Raw genomic sequence first — 16,286 nt, forward strand, 5'->3', positions numbered from 1 at the left:
CCGCTGGTGCCGTCGCCGCCGGAGCCCGTCGGAGCCGGGGTGATGGCGCCGCTGCTGCTGCTGTCGCTGCTTTGGGTCGCTGCCCTGTACCTGCTCGGCGTGCGGCGCTACACGGGCAGCGCGGGCGCCAAGCTGTCCCGCCGCGAGCCGCGGCGCGCCGAGCCGCGCGCCCGCCGCCCGCCGCCGGAGGCCGTGAGCACCGGGCCGCGGGGGATGCAGTGTGGGGTGCGGGCGGCGGGGAGCCGGCCCGGCGCTCACCTCTGGCCTCCTCTCTCCGCAGTGGGCACCGCGACTGAGCGGCTTCTGGCTGCGCCTCTTCGCGCACGTGGCCAACACGGTGAGCGGGGGTGGCCGTTTAACGGTCACCGGCGGAGGGGGCAGCGGGGCTGCGGTTGGGCTCCCTGCGTCCTCCCAACTGGGCACGGGGCAGTGGGAAAAGAAAACCTTCGGAGTGCTGGCGTTGTCACTGTGGGAGAGAGCAAGTGTGGGATAAAGTGACTGCAAGCCGCCCTCAGGCATAAAGGAGTCCTGATCCCAGCGTGCATCTGATTTTCTTTTATTTTTTGTGAGGAGGCTTAAGGCAGTGGAGTTCATGCTTGGCTTTCCTTTTTGTTTGTTTGGTTGTTTCCACACCTTTTTCCCAGGGCTGTAATGGTTCTGCAATGTGTGGTGATATAATTATTTCTCTATAGATCTAAGCTTGTGGGCCTTGTCTCGGGCTTGCATGAAGCCACACACTAGCACGATTTGGAAATCCCTTTCGGAGCTCTTAGAACAGGATACAGCGCGGCTGATCTGGGCCTGCTGGTATTGCTACATCAGGTGCCTGGGTAGTCAAAGGTGTTTCCAGCTCCCGTGGAGTCTCTGCTGCTTTCCGAGCGGTCTCCGTTTAGAGCAGGAGCTGGTTCAGTGTTTCCTGCAGGGTAGCTGGGGCTGAATGGTAACAGAAAAGATGCTAATAGTGGGATAAGCCAAATGATAATAAGCTTCTACACCATACCTGCTCTGAATATGAGAGGAGAGGGGAAGGCATTTCAGGCCAGGTTTGTGTTCCAAAATAAGTATATTTTAACTATATTTTGATAACATAGCATAGCATGCTCTCTGGGGTACTTACAGGCCAAGGTTACAGCTGTTCTGAGCCCATCCAACATTCCTTGTCCAGTGAGGAAGGTGCTGAGGTCCAAATAGATACAAATCAGTGTTTGTGCTCATTTGTTTCCTAGGCTTTTGGACAGATCATCTTATTACCATTCTTATTAAGGTAAGAGCGAGGATTTTTTCCCCTTTAAGTTCCCTTATTAAGGTGCTTGCAGTGTATAATCTTTTCTAAGAAGGAAATTGCATAACTTGAATAAGATTATTTTGTAGTGGTTATTTACTAGATTACTGTTTAACTACTGATATGAGTGACCCTGTGTCAGAAGAAATTAACCTTTCACAGGCATCCTGGTGCTGTGAAACTTCCCTGAACTGCCTCTTACTATATTCTTGTAAAAGAGCAGTCTTTCTTTTCAACATAGGTGTGCAAACCTACTGTGTACATTACCAGATGTAGTGGGGAAATAAGGCCAGACACAAAGTCTGGAGTTTTTAATATGTTCTTTTTGAGGTATTACCCTTTTAAATTAGTCTTTTCTTCTCTCTCACTCTTAGGAGTTTCTTCATAGTCACAATATATATTTTTCAAGTGTACTTCACTCTGAAAACCACTCAGAGTATCAGGAACCTCAGCATCACACTTAGTTTGTAAGTGTTGCCTGTAACGTGGTGGATCATCTCTGCAGTTTCCAAGACACAGAAATATATTAAGCACTCTTGTTACACTTGGATTTTTACTTCTGGGCATGCTACAAGGTTTTCTTTGAATGAATCAAACTACTGTCGCTGTTGTTGAACACTGAATTGTTCCTTGACATTTGTGACAGGGTCTTGATTTCCTTGCTTTGGTACCTATTCCAAGACTCACTATGACCCCTGTTATATTTCATTATAGATAAGTTATATTGACACAGGTCATGGAAAACTCTGAAGAGGTTTATTTTAACAGGATTAGTGCTTGTATAAATGTTTTTTACCACTTTCTGCTTGTCTTTTGCTCCCCACTCCTTTTCATCTGTGGGTGCAATGTGTAGAATTAAAGTGAATGGGGAAACTCATTGGCTCTTTTCCAGCTTCAGCTGATGGAGGCTGACTGGCCTTATGTCAAGAGGTAGGTGGTTATGTTAAGCAAGCAAAGCAAGGTCTGTGCTACCAAGAGGAAAAGTGTGAGAGATCATCTTTCAAGTGTTGCTCCATACCATGAGAAGCAGGCTGCTGAGGGAAAACGTCCTAGAATTAAGTTATCTTCAAGCAATCTTTAAAAGGAGCCAAAGTCACTGTGGAACTTGCAAGCTCCAGCAGTCCTTGTCTCTCTTTCAGACTGAACAAATTCTCTCTCCTGCGTTCCCTTGATATTCGTGAAGATCCCACCTTTATCCCAGAGGTTGCTGCAGAGCTTACAGAGGACAAGTGTGAGGCTGAAAACACTTCAGACGTTATCAAGCAGCTGCTAGATGCAAGGTCAGTAGGGGATGTGTGGGAGTGGAAGATCACATGTGTTGATGCTATTATAGTAGTGGGAAGCTCATTGTAAGTAATCTGTATTAAAAACCCTTTTCCCACACCATGCTGCTTTTCAAAAGTTATCACTGTTTCAAGAGATATCGAGAGTTTTATCACTGTTTCTTCCTTCCTGTAACTCGTAAGTTGTTAGCAGTATGAGCCAACATAAAGTTTCTACAGATTTCATGAAGTCTCTATAGTGGGGAGAGACCAGATTCTGCCTTGCCATGGCTCTGGTTGCACATGCAGAGCAGATATGTGTAGTGGTTGGCTAGTCAGCCTGTCCATCCCTTCAAGTGAGTTTGCAGATGTGCTGTTTCTTGCCTTCAAGGAGTCATAAAGAGAATACAAAGGAAGGAGGTTGCTGGGGGGAGAGAAAGAATGCGAGGTACAAAGAAAACCATCCACAAGGGTTTAGGCTTTGCTACTTAGGTTACTTTGAGAACTACCTGTTCAGCTTCTTGATGTACTTGAATAAATCCCCCTAGACTAGGGGTGAAAAGTTCCTCAGGTTCATGTGTCTCGCTGAGATCTGATGCTGAGATGGGCTGGGAGTGGCTGGAGAACTATGAGTGCTGTCCCCATCTGCTTTTGTTCTCAGTTGTAGACCTGCCCAATGGTTACTGAGGAGGTCCGTAAGCTACACTTCATCCATGACAGTCATTTCTCGCTTGCAGCAAGACTAAATTTTCTCTCTGTTTGAGTCCTTAGGTTAGAGCAAGGAGATACTTTCAGCAGCTTCACTTTGCAGGAAGGGGTGTATTTCCTGCAGACACATGTTGGGCTGTGTGTCCCCTGCGCTGCCAGCAGTATATATTGCCCATTATTATAGGCAAGTTAAAGTTATTTCAAGTTACTTGAAATTTGCCTCTTCCCTACATAGTATCTTGTGGTACCTTATGCTTTCCTACTCAAGGATGTAGCTGGGTTGAGTGATGATATGGAAATGTCACAGGAGTAGTAATTCTAGCTAGCTTTTCCTGTGTTCTCCTTTACTTTCCTATTGTGATGAGAAATGCTCCATATCTTAGGTGCTAGAGCCACAGACTTGATCTTTAAGCAGCTTGCAGATGTCAATTCCTGTGTGTGCTGCATAGCGCCTCTTCCCCCTCCAGCCATCACATACCATCTGCACTGCTGCCTAACTCTGACTGAAACCTGGGGCAGAGATCCTGGAACTAGTTTGTCGGTATATTCTGGGTGTTCTGTATTGCTCCAGTGATGAGCAGCAAATATAAATCTGCAGTAAATTTCAACCAACTACTTTCCTGAACTATGAAGCAACGGTAGCTGTATGAAGCGATGAGAACACATTGGCAAGACTGACCCCTTATTTCTGCAGCACCCTTGGTGTATATGGTGTCTTTGCGTGTCTCCATGGAGCCCGAGCTGAAACGTCTGGGCTGTTGGCCCAAAGAACAACCATCAGTGGTATCAGTGAGCAGTGCTCAACCTGCATTGGACTGGGCCACTGGAATCTGCAGTCCTCGGGAAACTGTGCAGCTGTAAGCAAAGGTGGCTTTGGTGCTACAGTTGCCCCTCTGATCTTCTCTTTGCAGGTCTGATTCTGCCAGCGATGGGTTTAGCTTCAAAGGAATCAAAGACTACCTGAACTGCTACCGGTAGGTGAAATTAGGGTCTGGGAACAATTTGTCGTGGTTGTTCCCCTGCTTGTTGTTCCACAAGCTCTCTGGTATCCCTTTGTTAAGATTGTCCTTGAGGTACCCTTGCTTAAGGCCACCTTTTGCAGTCCTTTCCCTCTGATAGAATAACAAAGGAAAGCCAGCCTGGGGAGCTGGCAAAACTCTTACAAGCCCCACAAGGATATTTACATGCCCTTATGCTTAGCTTATTGTCAGTGCTCTCTAGGAAGGATTTCTACATACTTTTTTTTGGCCCAGACAAGTGAGAGGGAAGAAGAGGAAGGTACATCCGGATTATGAGAGTTGCACATTTGGCAAGTCTCTGAGAAGTCTCTTGACTCCCTTTCTGCTCGTGTTCCTGCAAGCAGCTTGGTTCCATTCACCCAGCAAGCTATCAAGATCAGGAGCTGCTGAAAGCATGTGGCACTGCAAGCTCTTAGTTGCTCAATAACTCCTAGCAGCCTCTTGACGCACGTGCTCAGATGTGCAGTACTCAGACTACCCTTCCTGGCCCACGTTCTTCAATGGCCACCTCTGCCAGAGAGCTCTGGCCTTGGTGCAAAGGGCTGGTGAGGCTGTCTACTGTTCAAGGCTCATGCTGACTATGAGGCTAGTGCCAGGTCTGCTTATGGGGTAACGTAGCCTCTTGCCGGGGGGAGGCACGGCCTGTGTATTAAAGGTTAAAAATAACAGTACTCCTGTGGCTCTCTCCTCTGTCATGGGCAGCGTGCTGTAAAGAGGGCCAACCTGTCAGGCCTAGCTCATGAGGCTGGGAGTTTCATAGCATTGGGCTTTCAAGAGCTTGAGGGCTTTCTGTAAAGCTCTTGGCCCTGTTTCCCTATTCACCTGGTATTTTGGGAAAATCTGAGTTCCCTCTTTAAAGAAAGGAGTCTCCTGTCTGGATGGTGAAGACTGTGTTGAAATTGATCACCACCCACAGATTCCTGCCTAGTTCTTTGTTACAGAAGTGACAGCTGCCATCTTGCTACACGTAAGAGGCAAACCATGTGCATAGATGTGCTGTGGGGGGGAGTCTTACAATGAAGTCCCAACCTCTCCTGTCCCCTAGGAGTGGGAAGCTGACACCATCTGAGGTAGCAAAGAACATCATTGCCGTGCTGGAGGACTGTGACAAATCTACACCCCCGCTCCGAGCGATAGTGCAGTGGGACCGCGAACAAATAATGCTGGTAATGTCTGCCTGCCCCAACAGCAATAGCCTCGGGTAGAAGGGGGAGCAGATCTTCTGCAGGTATAGTCCTCAGAAAATTATGTATGTTTTTCCTCCCTCCCCGGCACAGGTCTGCAAACAGGTTTGCTTCCTTTCCTCCAAAGACAGGTAGCATTGAGACAATCTGTTTTCTACTCAGTCACTATGTTTGAAACAAGGCTCCTGGGCTTTTGTGGCATCTGTTAGCAGCATAGAGGCCTCTAAGCAATAGTTTTTCGTCAGAGAGTGGTAGAAAAGGAAAGAAACTTACAGTTTGGCCTAGCAGTAGTCTAAAAATGGCCATTTGTATTTTCTGCTCTAAAACTGGTAATGATCTTCAGTTCAACTATTTTTTTCTCCCCTCTGTGCAGATGGCTGAGGCCTCTACTGCTCGCTACAAAACTAAATGTACTCTATCTCACCTGGATGGGATCCCAGTGTGCCTGAAAGAAGAGTTTAAAGTGGTAGGTTTCCTTTTCTAAGTGATCAGTTCATGTAGTAGGGCATTCTAGGAGCTAGCTTTGTTCCTCCTTGTGAAGGAGCTCAAAGCAACCCATTTCAGGAAGCTCGCAGTATCTTTTTAGCTCCAGCAAATATAAGGTGGTCAACCTGTGCAACTCACTGTGGCAATGTTTTAAGAGCAGCTCCTCAGCAAAAGCCTGAGAAGCTGTTTTATTGTAACAAAGGCTGTACGCAGGTTTGTGACTGGTAGTTCCCAGGTGAAGACAGAGCTTGGCAATGACAGACATGCTTCATATCTGCTACTAATCTCTTTACTCCATAGGGAGTTCAGTGTGGGGTAGGGTGGGGAACCATCCCTTAGCTCATAGAGTGAATAAATACATCTGTAGCAACAGCTGGAACTGTATGGATTTCTCAGGCACTGACTCTGCCTCACTGGCTAAACATTTCCTTCCCCTTACTTTAAGGGATGTACTTGTCAGAAATATGCAAGTTACTTTAAAAATCCCAGCCATGAGGTATTTCGCATGTGGCCTAGCAACAGTTGTTATTAAGCATTCCTGTTGGTGCCATCAAGCTGTCATAGGCTCTGCAGATACCTACCCTTAGGGCTGGAGTCCTGGTTATGTACAGAACTCTTCCACTGTTGTACCTGAGTGGAAAGTGCTTAGCATACCCTGACAACGAACCCATCTGGAATTTTATCGCCCATCTAATCTTGGTGCCTTTGTTTGAAACACTGCAGCTCCTTCCACAGAAAAGTGGAGGAGAGAATGGCTGTGTGCTATAGGGCAAAGTGTCTGTTCTGCAGCCTGTGGGCATAACAAGTGCCTCGCTCTAGATCGCCCATGTGTTTCTGCTGTTCTGTATCATGACAGTACAATGGCTCCTCTGCATGTGGGAAGGATCAAATGTTGTAGGGTTCACTGTCCCTCCTAACAGAAACCAATCATAATGAGATGAAGAAGCAAGCTGCCTGGCTGTGTCTTAACTCTGGGGGTTGTGATGTCTGAGATTTGTTGAGCGGGTAAACTGTGAAGCATGTACATGTGCTTGCCTGCCTGACTAGGGTTTTAAGATGCATGACAAGGTATCTTCTTGCTAAGGTGCCTTACCGTCATCGAGTGGGAACGGAGTATCTTGGGGCAGAGCCTGAAACAGAAGATGCTACTGTGGCCAAGAAGCTGCGAGAGGCTGGAGCTATCATTATTGGGGTCTCAAACATGCATGAACTAGGGACTGGAACAACTGGATGCAATCCTAATGGGTAAAAATCCTTTTCCCCTTCCTTCCCTTTCTTCTGCCCACCCTAACCAACATAGAAAGGCTGAAAGACCTACCCAAACTTGACAGAGAATGGCACAAAAATAGGAAAAACACATGAAAATAAAACTGACAAAGAGCCCAGTGAAGTGGGGAACCCTGGTAATATCAAAACCCAGCATTGCAGATTTAAGGGTCAGCACAATTGTAGAAGCCCAAAAATTCCTGAAACCAAAGGAAAGAGAGGATCCAAGTGGTGACTGTTGAATAATGATGTTGCTTTGCCAAGACCTTACAAGCTTGGAAGTATGAATGTTTACAGGATAAGTAATAGGTAAAAGCTTCAGGGACAGGAAAACAAGTAAACAGTAAACAGCTTAATCACAGTAACAGATAAAGAGCTGATCAGCAAGTTCCCCATCCTTTGGAAATGTGTAATATTTAACACAGTACAGCACCATCATGAAGACAAGAGCTGGAATGGCGTCCTTTCTCTTTCTTTGCTCTTGCTCAAATAGGCTGCCTATAAGAACAGGAGACTGGACTCAGCTACAAGTCTTCTGTGGGCCTGATCTTCTAGGGACATAGCACTGTCTGGGATAGAAGTGTGTCTTTTTACTGGGAGAACTGAATCCCTGAGTTGTGTTTCTGGATCTTCCCTGCCCTATAATGCACTTGGACCCTCCTCGAAAAAAAAATTCCATAATGCTTATCTGCCTCAGGTACCACAAGATCCCAAGGAATCCCTACAAGCCCAGTCATTACACAGGTGGGAGCTCCAGTGGGTCAGCAGCAGCTGTAGCAGCAGGTAAGTGGCTCTAAACTGAGCTTAGGGGTGGGAAGAGGAAGGTCCTGAGGTCAGGCATTAGCTTCTTATGAGGGAAGCTGGGGGGAACTCCTAGGCGAGCAGAAATCTCTTTGCACTGTTTTGTCTACAGCTGGCAGCAGGCTGTACAATGTGACACCTGTCTGATCTCGACCAATATGGTTTTTTTGTAGGTCTCTGCCCTGTGGCTATTGGCACAGATGGAGGAGGTTCTGTGAGGATTCCTGCTTCATTCTGTGGTGTGGTAGGGCTGAAAGGTAGTGCCCCTTCGGTCATGATGGGGGGACTTTTGTTTGTGGCATCCTGTTTGATGCAGCAGACAAGTGAGGCATGGTCCATTAATTCCTGTTATCAAAACTGAGCCAGAGAAACTCCAGATATAACACCCTGTGATACAATCTCCTGGGTGGGATTGGCAGAATTTAAGTATTCCCAGTACTGACCACTGAACAGAGATCCAAAAAAGTATTAACTTCTGTAAATGAGTCAAATGCTCAACACACGTGCTGCTTCTCTTTCTATCCACGCCTTCCTTTTCCATCCTCCTCCTCTGCACATCTGCTGAGAGGTATTCCCCACTTGGTCAGGTATCCATAGTAAGCTTGTGAAAAGATACTCTGCCAAACGTTGATTCCTATCACCCCAATTAGATGGGGAGGCTGAGACTGCTCAGATTCGTATCCGTTAAGTTAAATCTGGTAACAGGCTTGTACCAAACCAAGATGTAGACTTACCTGTCAAGGATGCATGTTTGCAAAGCAATTTTTCCAGTAAGAGGGGGAACTTGCACAGGAAATACACAGGGCAGAATTTGTCTGCCTGCCTGGCAAGCATGGAATATGCAGCATTGAAGCATGGAGGATGGAGAGATAGGCAGAATTACCAGTCGGAAGAGATAGTGGATTTTCAGAAAGGTTTATCACCCTTTAGGATCTTGGCTGCTTCATTTGAGACCAGACATTCAAAGTGTTACCCTGGTTTTCCATTGTTCACAAGCAGTTAACTCGATTCAACTTGATTGATCTGAGGCTGAGGAAGATCATGATGCCTATGACACACGACGTAGCTGGTCAGGAGACAACAAGAACACTCGCAGAAGACAACTGGTGTTAGGCATTAAGTCTCATGGGTGAAGCAGTGAGATCTTTAGAAGCAGTGATCTGCTCCCAGATTCCAGCTTCTCCTCCTGTTGATAATTCTGGTTTTGCCTCTTCATCCTCTGCACCATAGGTGCTGCTTCTGCATATTTGAATGTATCTGTTTCATAAATCCCTGTACATATTTCCTCTTCACTAGATCAGTTCTTATGGGTGGAAATGGTTTCAGTGTGTGTTGAACTGGGGTTATGGGTCTCGTCTTCACTGATGACAATGGCAGTCAGCAGAACTGGGTGTTGAATGATCAGTGATCAGGCTGTGAGACAACCCACAGAAGTGACTGGCAGACTGTCAAATGCCAAGGAACTTGACAGGAAGAGCCAGAGCCGTCCAGGGCAGATCGTGTCAACAACTGCTTGTTACTACCTTGCATATATACCTGTGTGTTTCTTTTTCTCAAGGTACCTTTGGGCGGATCAGTTCTCACGGCTGCCTCCCGCTCTCCTATTCCACCGTCAGTGTGGGTAAGAAGGCTATGTTTCACTTCAGGGACCTCACTGTGTGGTGATGTTGCTGCTTGGGGAGGCAATTTATGCCTACAAAAAGCCTTGGAAAGCAGGTCCTGTTTGCCCCTTGTCATATACTGACTTTCCTTTGCCAGGCCCTATCTGTACCTCGGTGGCAGATGCAGCCATTGTGTACAGTGTGCTTGCTGAGCCAGATCCACTCTGTCCATATGGTAGGTGAGCCCTCTCCCTTTGTCAGCCAGAAGATCTGCCTTCCCAGAGGTATCCGAGATAAAGAGAGGAAGTCTGGTTTGTTTCCTGCAGGATTAAAGCAGCCCAAAGCAACCCTGACAAATATGTGCGCACCTGACCTGAAGGGCTTAAAGCTGGGAGTGGACTGGACATTTTTTAAGGTGCCTGCCCTTTTCTTCTCTTCCTGGTACTTTGCAAGATGAGATTTTGAAGGAATTCAGAGTGGTCAGTGTTCCCTTGCCTGTCAATTTGAGAGGTCCTCATATTTACGAGGAATATGGTTCAGGGGAATTTATTATCCACTGGGATGACTTTCTTTCCTGAGACAGGCCTCTGAGCAAAGGTCTATGGGAAGTGTGAGGGAAGGTAATGACTCTATACAGTTGATGGCGATGTGCTTCCTTACATTAGTATTTCCCTTGGAGGTGATGCTTCTGAACTGATTCCAAAAGGTAATTTGTTTAAAAACAAATGAGGTCAATTAGTTTATCCATTTGATTACAACACTGTAGCTGCTGCACAGTATTTCATCATTCCAGTGTAGACACTGGACTGGCAAGCTAGTACTGCTTGGAAATTATAATGGAACCCCACAGAGGTGCCCAAAATTTCCTCCCTGGGGGCAAACAAGAGCTGTTTCTTGCTCTGGTTTGGTGCAGAGGAGGAATACCTTCTCCCCTGGAAAGGGAGCCTGCTCCTCCGTGGAGTTAGGACCTCCAAGCTGGCCAAAAGGCAGCTCTGAAGGGATGTGTTTCCCTGCCATCAGAGGCAGGAGTAAAGTCATGTGCTGGGGGGAGAGACTGCAGCTATTAAAATCTGGTCTTTTTTCTTTCTGTCTAGGCGTGTGATCCAGAAATTCTGTCTATCTGTGAGAAAGGTAAAAAGCAAGTGCATGTAATGTTGCTGCATCTGAGGCCTTTGTGTCACTCAGTGCTCCTTTCCTGCACCCATTAAAGAGGTCTGGCTTGAAGTCCTTTAAAGGAGATGCTTAAAGATGTCTGGCTGGACACACAGCAGTAGCCTTGTGCTAGGGAAATCCTCCTGACTGCTGAGGGTTAAAAAGTGCGGCAGTTGTAGGCTTGCTTGCCTATAATGGAAGAATGGGCTTTAACATGCTAAGTCTCTGTCTCTCTATGAAAGCCGCTCTGTGCTTAGTAATGCTCATTCTGCAAGCTTTAATGGTGAAAGACTCTTAGCAGAGGGACTTGCTTGACAATTCATTGATTAGTAGTAAAGATAGGGCCAGGTCTTTGCGATGCATCACGTGGTATTTCCTTGAAATCAGACAGAGGGGACCATTTGGGTGGCCTTGTCAAATTGTAGACTAAGCAAAACTGAACTTGGTGTGTACTGGGAGAGGAGAGAGACTCCAGAGTCTCTAACAGAACAGTTGACCTCCTGTGCATTGGAGCTGAGGTGTTCACAGTACTTGGGCTTTGCAAGCCTGAATTTTCTTTAGCTTCCTTATTTTAGGCTCTTATTTCTGTAGACAAAGAGTGCTGCAGATTCTGCAACTTCCTTGCACTCAGAGATCCAAAAGATAATCTGGGGCTTTAAAGTGTCAAAGCAACAGGTTCCCTGAAAACAGAGCTCCTCTCCCAATGACATGCAGCTTGAAAGACAGATGGTTAGTTATCCTAGTTATCCATCAGAAGAATTCAGAGATCTGACCTTTCTTCCACAGGTTTAGAGTTGTATTAGCAGGGACACACCATATGCCAGTGAAGTAGGCAAGGCTGGGGAGTTTATAAACAAGCCGGGATCAAAGAAAGTTGTTCGTCCTAGGATGCTAAAAAGTTGTTTTTCACCAGTCCTGGTGTTTGGTTTTGCTGAAGTGTGTTAGGATTTGGTGGCTCAACTCTGCTGGCTTGGTCTCTGAGCCCATCCTAAGATTCTCCTACCACTGTTGTTCAAAACAGGCTTTGAATGAGAATCTCCTGGTGCTAAACAACCACTTCATGCCCCTACATTACTGGTCATATGAAGTGCTCAGGGAAGCATTATCAACCCTTTTTTATTGTCTCGGTTAACTGGGAGATAGAGGGAGGAGATAAACTAGCCCAAAATATGATAGGTAAGTTCTAAGCCTCGACGTTGGCTCTGCTGGAGCACAGAGATCTAGTTAAGCCTAAGGCTTTTATCTGTCAGAAAGAACAGCAACCTGCATGCCACATAATGCACTGAAGGTGGTTGTGTTTCAACAGCCTAGGGAATTTCTGACTTTTCAAGGGAGCGGTATTCTCGGCCCCTCTGTAACATTTGCTGAACTCAAGGATGCTGTCTGCTCAACCTGTTCTGTCCTCAGCTGTAGAGTACCTGCAGAGCCTGGGAGCCAGCGTGGTGGAAGTGTTTCTTCCAGAGATGGAGGAGGTGCGAGTGGCCCATGGAATCTGTATTCTCAGTGAGATGAGAGACTTCCTGCAGCCTGACTTCAACAAACATTTCCAGCAACTGGTAAGTGGCAGCAGATGGAATCAGAGCTGATTCAAATCAAGTGTTTAATAGTAGCAAGAAACCTGGGGTTCTTCTGCTTTTCCTGTGGCAAAGCAACTGCTGGATGACCACTCATAGAGGAATGTTGACCTAAAAAAACTCCAGAAATACACAGCCCAGTCTCTTGCTCTTAACCACATCTCTAACTGTCATGCCCACTGCAAAACTCTTCCTGTCACCATGGAACACTGTGCAAGTGTGCAAAGCTGTGAACTGCGGTTCCCAGAAACCGTGAAGTGCTTATGCTTGATGGCACGTTAATAAGGATGAGAAAGGTACAGAAGAAAAGAGGGAGTTTGTTAGTTTCTCATACCCTGTGCTTGTCTAACACAAGAAAATATGGTTAACTAGCTAGTTGCAAGCAGAGCCATGATCAAGGTTTTCTGTTACAGAATTTGGAGACTCGGATCAGCCTGGCCGTGGCTTGCCAGTTCACAGCTCTGGACTATATTACGGTGAGGAACATGCTGTGGTGAAGGCTGGTGGGGAGGTACCAGTGAGATTAGAAAGGCGGGTTTGCTTAATCTCCTTGTGCAGGGGGACAGGGGCCGTGCAAATACATTACCTGGCAATCCTGCCTTTTACTGCAGGGATATGCTAAATGGTGGGGCACCCCAGAGGCCATAGCACTGGGGCTGGTTGGTGTGTTGCACATGGAGTCCAAACTACAGGAATGAAGCCAGAGGTGCGGGCTTTGGGGCTGTAACTGTCAAATGTAAGCCCCACGAACCAAGAGGCCCTGTCAAATAGTAGCCCTCTGTTTGCAGGCAAATCGGCAGAGGACCCGGAGCATGGGCTTCTTGCGAGAGATTTTCTCCACTGTGGACTGTATCCTGACACCAGGTATTAGCAGTTTTAGCCACAGAGCTGCTCCCAAACAGTTACACGGTGCATTTTAAGAACAGTTACTTCATTAACTCCCCCTCCCTACTTTTAAGAGCATGACTTTCGTGCAAAGACTTTGCAGTGCTGCAGGCCTGTAGAAGAAAATGGGTTTGGGTTAGAATGAGTGCTGTGCATTTCTAGATCTATTGCCTGTATCCATGGCAGTCAGAATATTACTTTTTGGTAGTTGAAATAGGACCTACAGAGCTGGCAGTTACACAGAGGTGACTGGACAACTGCTTCTTAGACATTAAGATGGTCATATTGCAATTACAACCTAACTGTTCAAATCATAAATCCCAATGATGGTTTGCATCACCGATGTGGATCAAATGTAGCTTTAAGGAACTGAGCTGTATCTTGGTGTCTGCCTACTGCCCGACTCTTCCCTTCCACAGCTACTGCGTCCACTGCCCCAAGAATCCACAACTCTGACCTCGTGGCTGGGTTCAGCGATTTCTCACTCACAGTGCGGGCCATGAGGTAAGAAGAGAGCTACTTGGGCTGTAGAGCCAAGTTCGGGAGTAGCTGGGGACGAGCTGCACTAGCAAAAGGAGCTTAGGCTGTAGAGCAGGAGAGATCCAGCTTAGCTGCCTCTTGCAGAAAGGCTGACTCTGTTCCTGTCCCAAGGCAGGACTGCTGATGACAGTTTCTCCCCCAGGTTCATGCAGCTTGGCAACTTCACGGGCATTCCAGGCCTGGTGGTTCCTGTTGGATATTCTGCTGCTGGGCTTCCTATCAACCTCCAGGTAAGACAGTCCCTCTGAACTGAACAAGTTCTGCTATTCCATGCAGCATTGTTGAGAAATGTAGAGGCAATGGTAATGAAGGTTTAACTTCTGAGTGAAGACTTGCCTAGAAGGGTAGAAAGACTCCTCTGGAACCTGGGAGCTGAATTTCTCTTACCTTCCTGTTTACTTGCATCACGAACCTCCTGGCTGCCCCTATCATCTGTCACTACTCTTCCCTCTTTCCTAATTTTCAGTTATGTAATTTCTCTGAGCCTTTCCTTGTTCTTCTGCTTTGGAAATGGTGTCATGTAAATGAAAGTCTGTGTTTCTCAGCTGTCAGACAGCTGCCTTTATCCAAAATGCAGTGCTGCCACATTTACATGTTTAAAAGGGAAAAGCCTGTGCTCTTCTGATGCTGCTAGAAGTTATTTTAGCCATATCCTGCAGGGCTTTCAGTAATGTCTGGATTCCCTTCCCCTCCTGCCATTCCTTTCCCTCTCTCTTCCTCCTAGATCATGACCAAATGGTGGGATGAAGCTATGCTGCTCAGGATTGGCCTGAAGCTGGAGCAATTTCGTCACCAGACCAAAAAACCATCAGTTTATTATGACATCCTCGCATGATAGGGTGGCCAGTATGAGCAATGCTCCAACTTTTTTTCCTAGTCTGATCTGAACAAGTGAAAGAATGGACTTATTTTCAGTGATTACTTGAATAAGATTTATTAGCAGGCCCATTGCAAGGAGGGGGAGGACGACTGATTTAAGCAGGCATCAATGCGAGCAGAGTTCTACTCCCTTTTGGGTAGGGAATGTTCCAGTTTGTAGAGGGGAGACCACTGGTACTAGCTCATTCCTCACTCTTTTCTGCCAGCTGGGGAAGCTGCAACCATTCTCTGCAACCTCTTTTCCTGTATGGCTCCTATCTGAAAGATGGAAGATAGCTGGACTGCGTACAGGCAGGTTTACATGGCTATGCATGGAAAAGCCACAATCCCAAGTCCTTAAATCTTCTCACAGGACCTTCTCTCCTGCCCCAGCATGTAAGAAAGGGACTCCTGCAAGAGAAAGGCAGCTTCCTATACAGATAGATATATTCCCAGGGCTATAGTGCCTCATTCCCTTGGAATGAAGAGGATCTTAACACACCTGCAAGGAGGAGTTAACACTCAGAGCCTTCTCCTGTTGCCCACCTTATCAGATATCTGAGAAGGGAAACTGCTGGCTTTGTGATCAGGCTATTGGGGAAGCTGTCAGCAACAGAAAAGAGCACTGCATTCTTACTTAGCTTGGAAGGAGAGGAGGAACAGAGAGAGTGAATGCAGTTTCTCCCAAAGCTTACCTCTCTTTGTTTTTTTTTTTTTAAAAAAATCTTTTTAAAGAGAGCTTGCACTTTACTAATGGCTAAAGTTAGCAGTCAAATAGCATCTGAATGGAAAAAAAAACAAACAAACATGACAATACCTTCCCCTTAATTACTTAAGCCAAAACATCAATAGCTCTTAGCAGCATCCACAGCTAAAATAATGAAACTTGACACTGTCTTTTATTTTCAATTCCCCTGTGTGATACTACCAGAACTATCATTCACTAGATGCTAGTATAGTTCAATTCTATGAAGAGCAGATTTTAAGAGCATGATATTTCCCCTAATATTAATGATAACTTATTAAACACTTCTAAAATACCTTAGAGGTATATGTCTGCATGATGGAACACTGGTAAAGTGCATTGTATGGAAATAGCAGGAGTTGATCAGCATTTGACAGTAATAAATTTCTCCAAGGAACATTGCTGCTTGCAGAAAATACTGGCAGAGTATTTGCCGATTTAATCCTGTAGGGGTTAGAAATGGCAGTACGAAACAGCCAGTCACTGTCTACAAAATGAAACTATTTCAAACTTCCTCACTGAAACAGCAACTTAATCTGTGATTTTAATCTGTAATTTTACAGTAATTCTCTGGGCGGAATGAGGGAGCTCGGGTTTGTAGAAGGATGGCTAGGACATAAAGTAAATGGTTTACTCAAAAAAGGTATTTGCATCTTGCTGGGAAGAAAAGGGAAGAGGGAGCGGCTGCTGTCAGCAAGTGGGCGCAGCTCCCAGCATGCTGCTTCCTCCCGTTCCGCTGGCAGCACGGCCCTGTACATCAGTTTCAGGGACAAACGGCCCTGGTGCTGAGGTTTCTTTGCTGAGCTGCGTGCGCTGCTGAAAGCCCCCTGTGCTTCCCTACTCCCCCTTACTGTTGGCTCAGCCACAGCTCTCCCAGAGACCCCTTCCTAGCAGCAGCCCCACCGCCACCACATGCAGCAGCA

General features: G+C 46.4%; 1 protein-coding gene across 1 annotated transcript; it reads left to right on the top strand.

The window, feature by feature from the left end:
- Positions 1 to 42: 42 nt before the first annotated feature.
- Positions 43 to 15,255, top strand: LOC104566945 (uncharacterized). Its single transcript, XM_088527265.1, has 20 exons — positions 43 to 192; positions 281 to 337; positions 1,227 to 1,264; positions 2,422 to 2,562; positions 4,164 to 4,226; positions 5,317 to 5,437; positions 5,829 to 5,921; positions 7,026 to 7,186; positions 7,905 to 7,990; positions 8,182 to 8,265; positions 9,567 to 9,629; positions 9,767 to 9,844; positions 9,936 to 10,024; positions 10,704 to 10,740; positions 12,169 to 12,317; positions 12,749 to 12,811; positions 13,124 to 13,199; positions 13,640 to 13,724; positions 13,903 to 13,990; positions 14,485 to 15,255. The coding sequence occupies exons 1-20, from the start codon at positions 43 to 45 to the stop codon at positions 14,593 to 14,595; spliced, it is 1,833 nt and encodes a 610-aa protein (XP_088383391.1). The 3' UTR covers positions 14,596 to 15,255.
- Positions 15,256 to 16,286: the final 1,031 nt, after the last annotated feature.

This window comes from Tinamus guttatus, unplaced genomic scaffold (assembly GCF_059628265.1).
Source record: "Tinamus guttatus ecotype Peru unplaced genomic scaffold, ASM5962826v1 Tinamus_guttatus_pri_ptg000272l, whole genome shotgun sequence".
NCBI lineage: Eukaryota > Metazoa > Chordata > Aves > Tinamiformes > Tinamidae > Tinamus > Tinamus guttatus.

Coding starts and splice junctions, on each gene's coding strand:
- LOC104566945 (XM_088527265.1), top strand. CDS start 43: ATGGCGCCGCTGCTGCTGCTGTCGCTGCTTTGGGTCGCTGCCCTGTAC. Junction 9,630..9,766: donor CTATTCCACCGTCAGTGTGG/GTAAGAAGGCTA, acceptor TTCCTTTGCCAG/GCCCTATCTGTACCTCGGTG. Junction 13,725..13,902: donor CTCACAGTGCGGGCCATGAG/GTAAGAAGAGAG, acceptor TTTCTCCCCCAG/GTTCATGCAGCTTGGCAACT.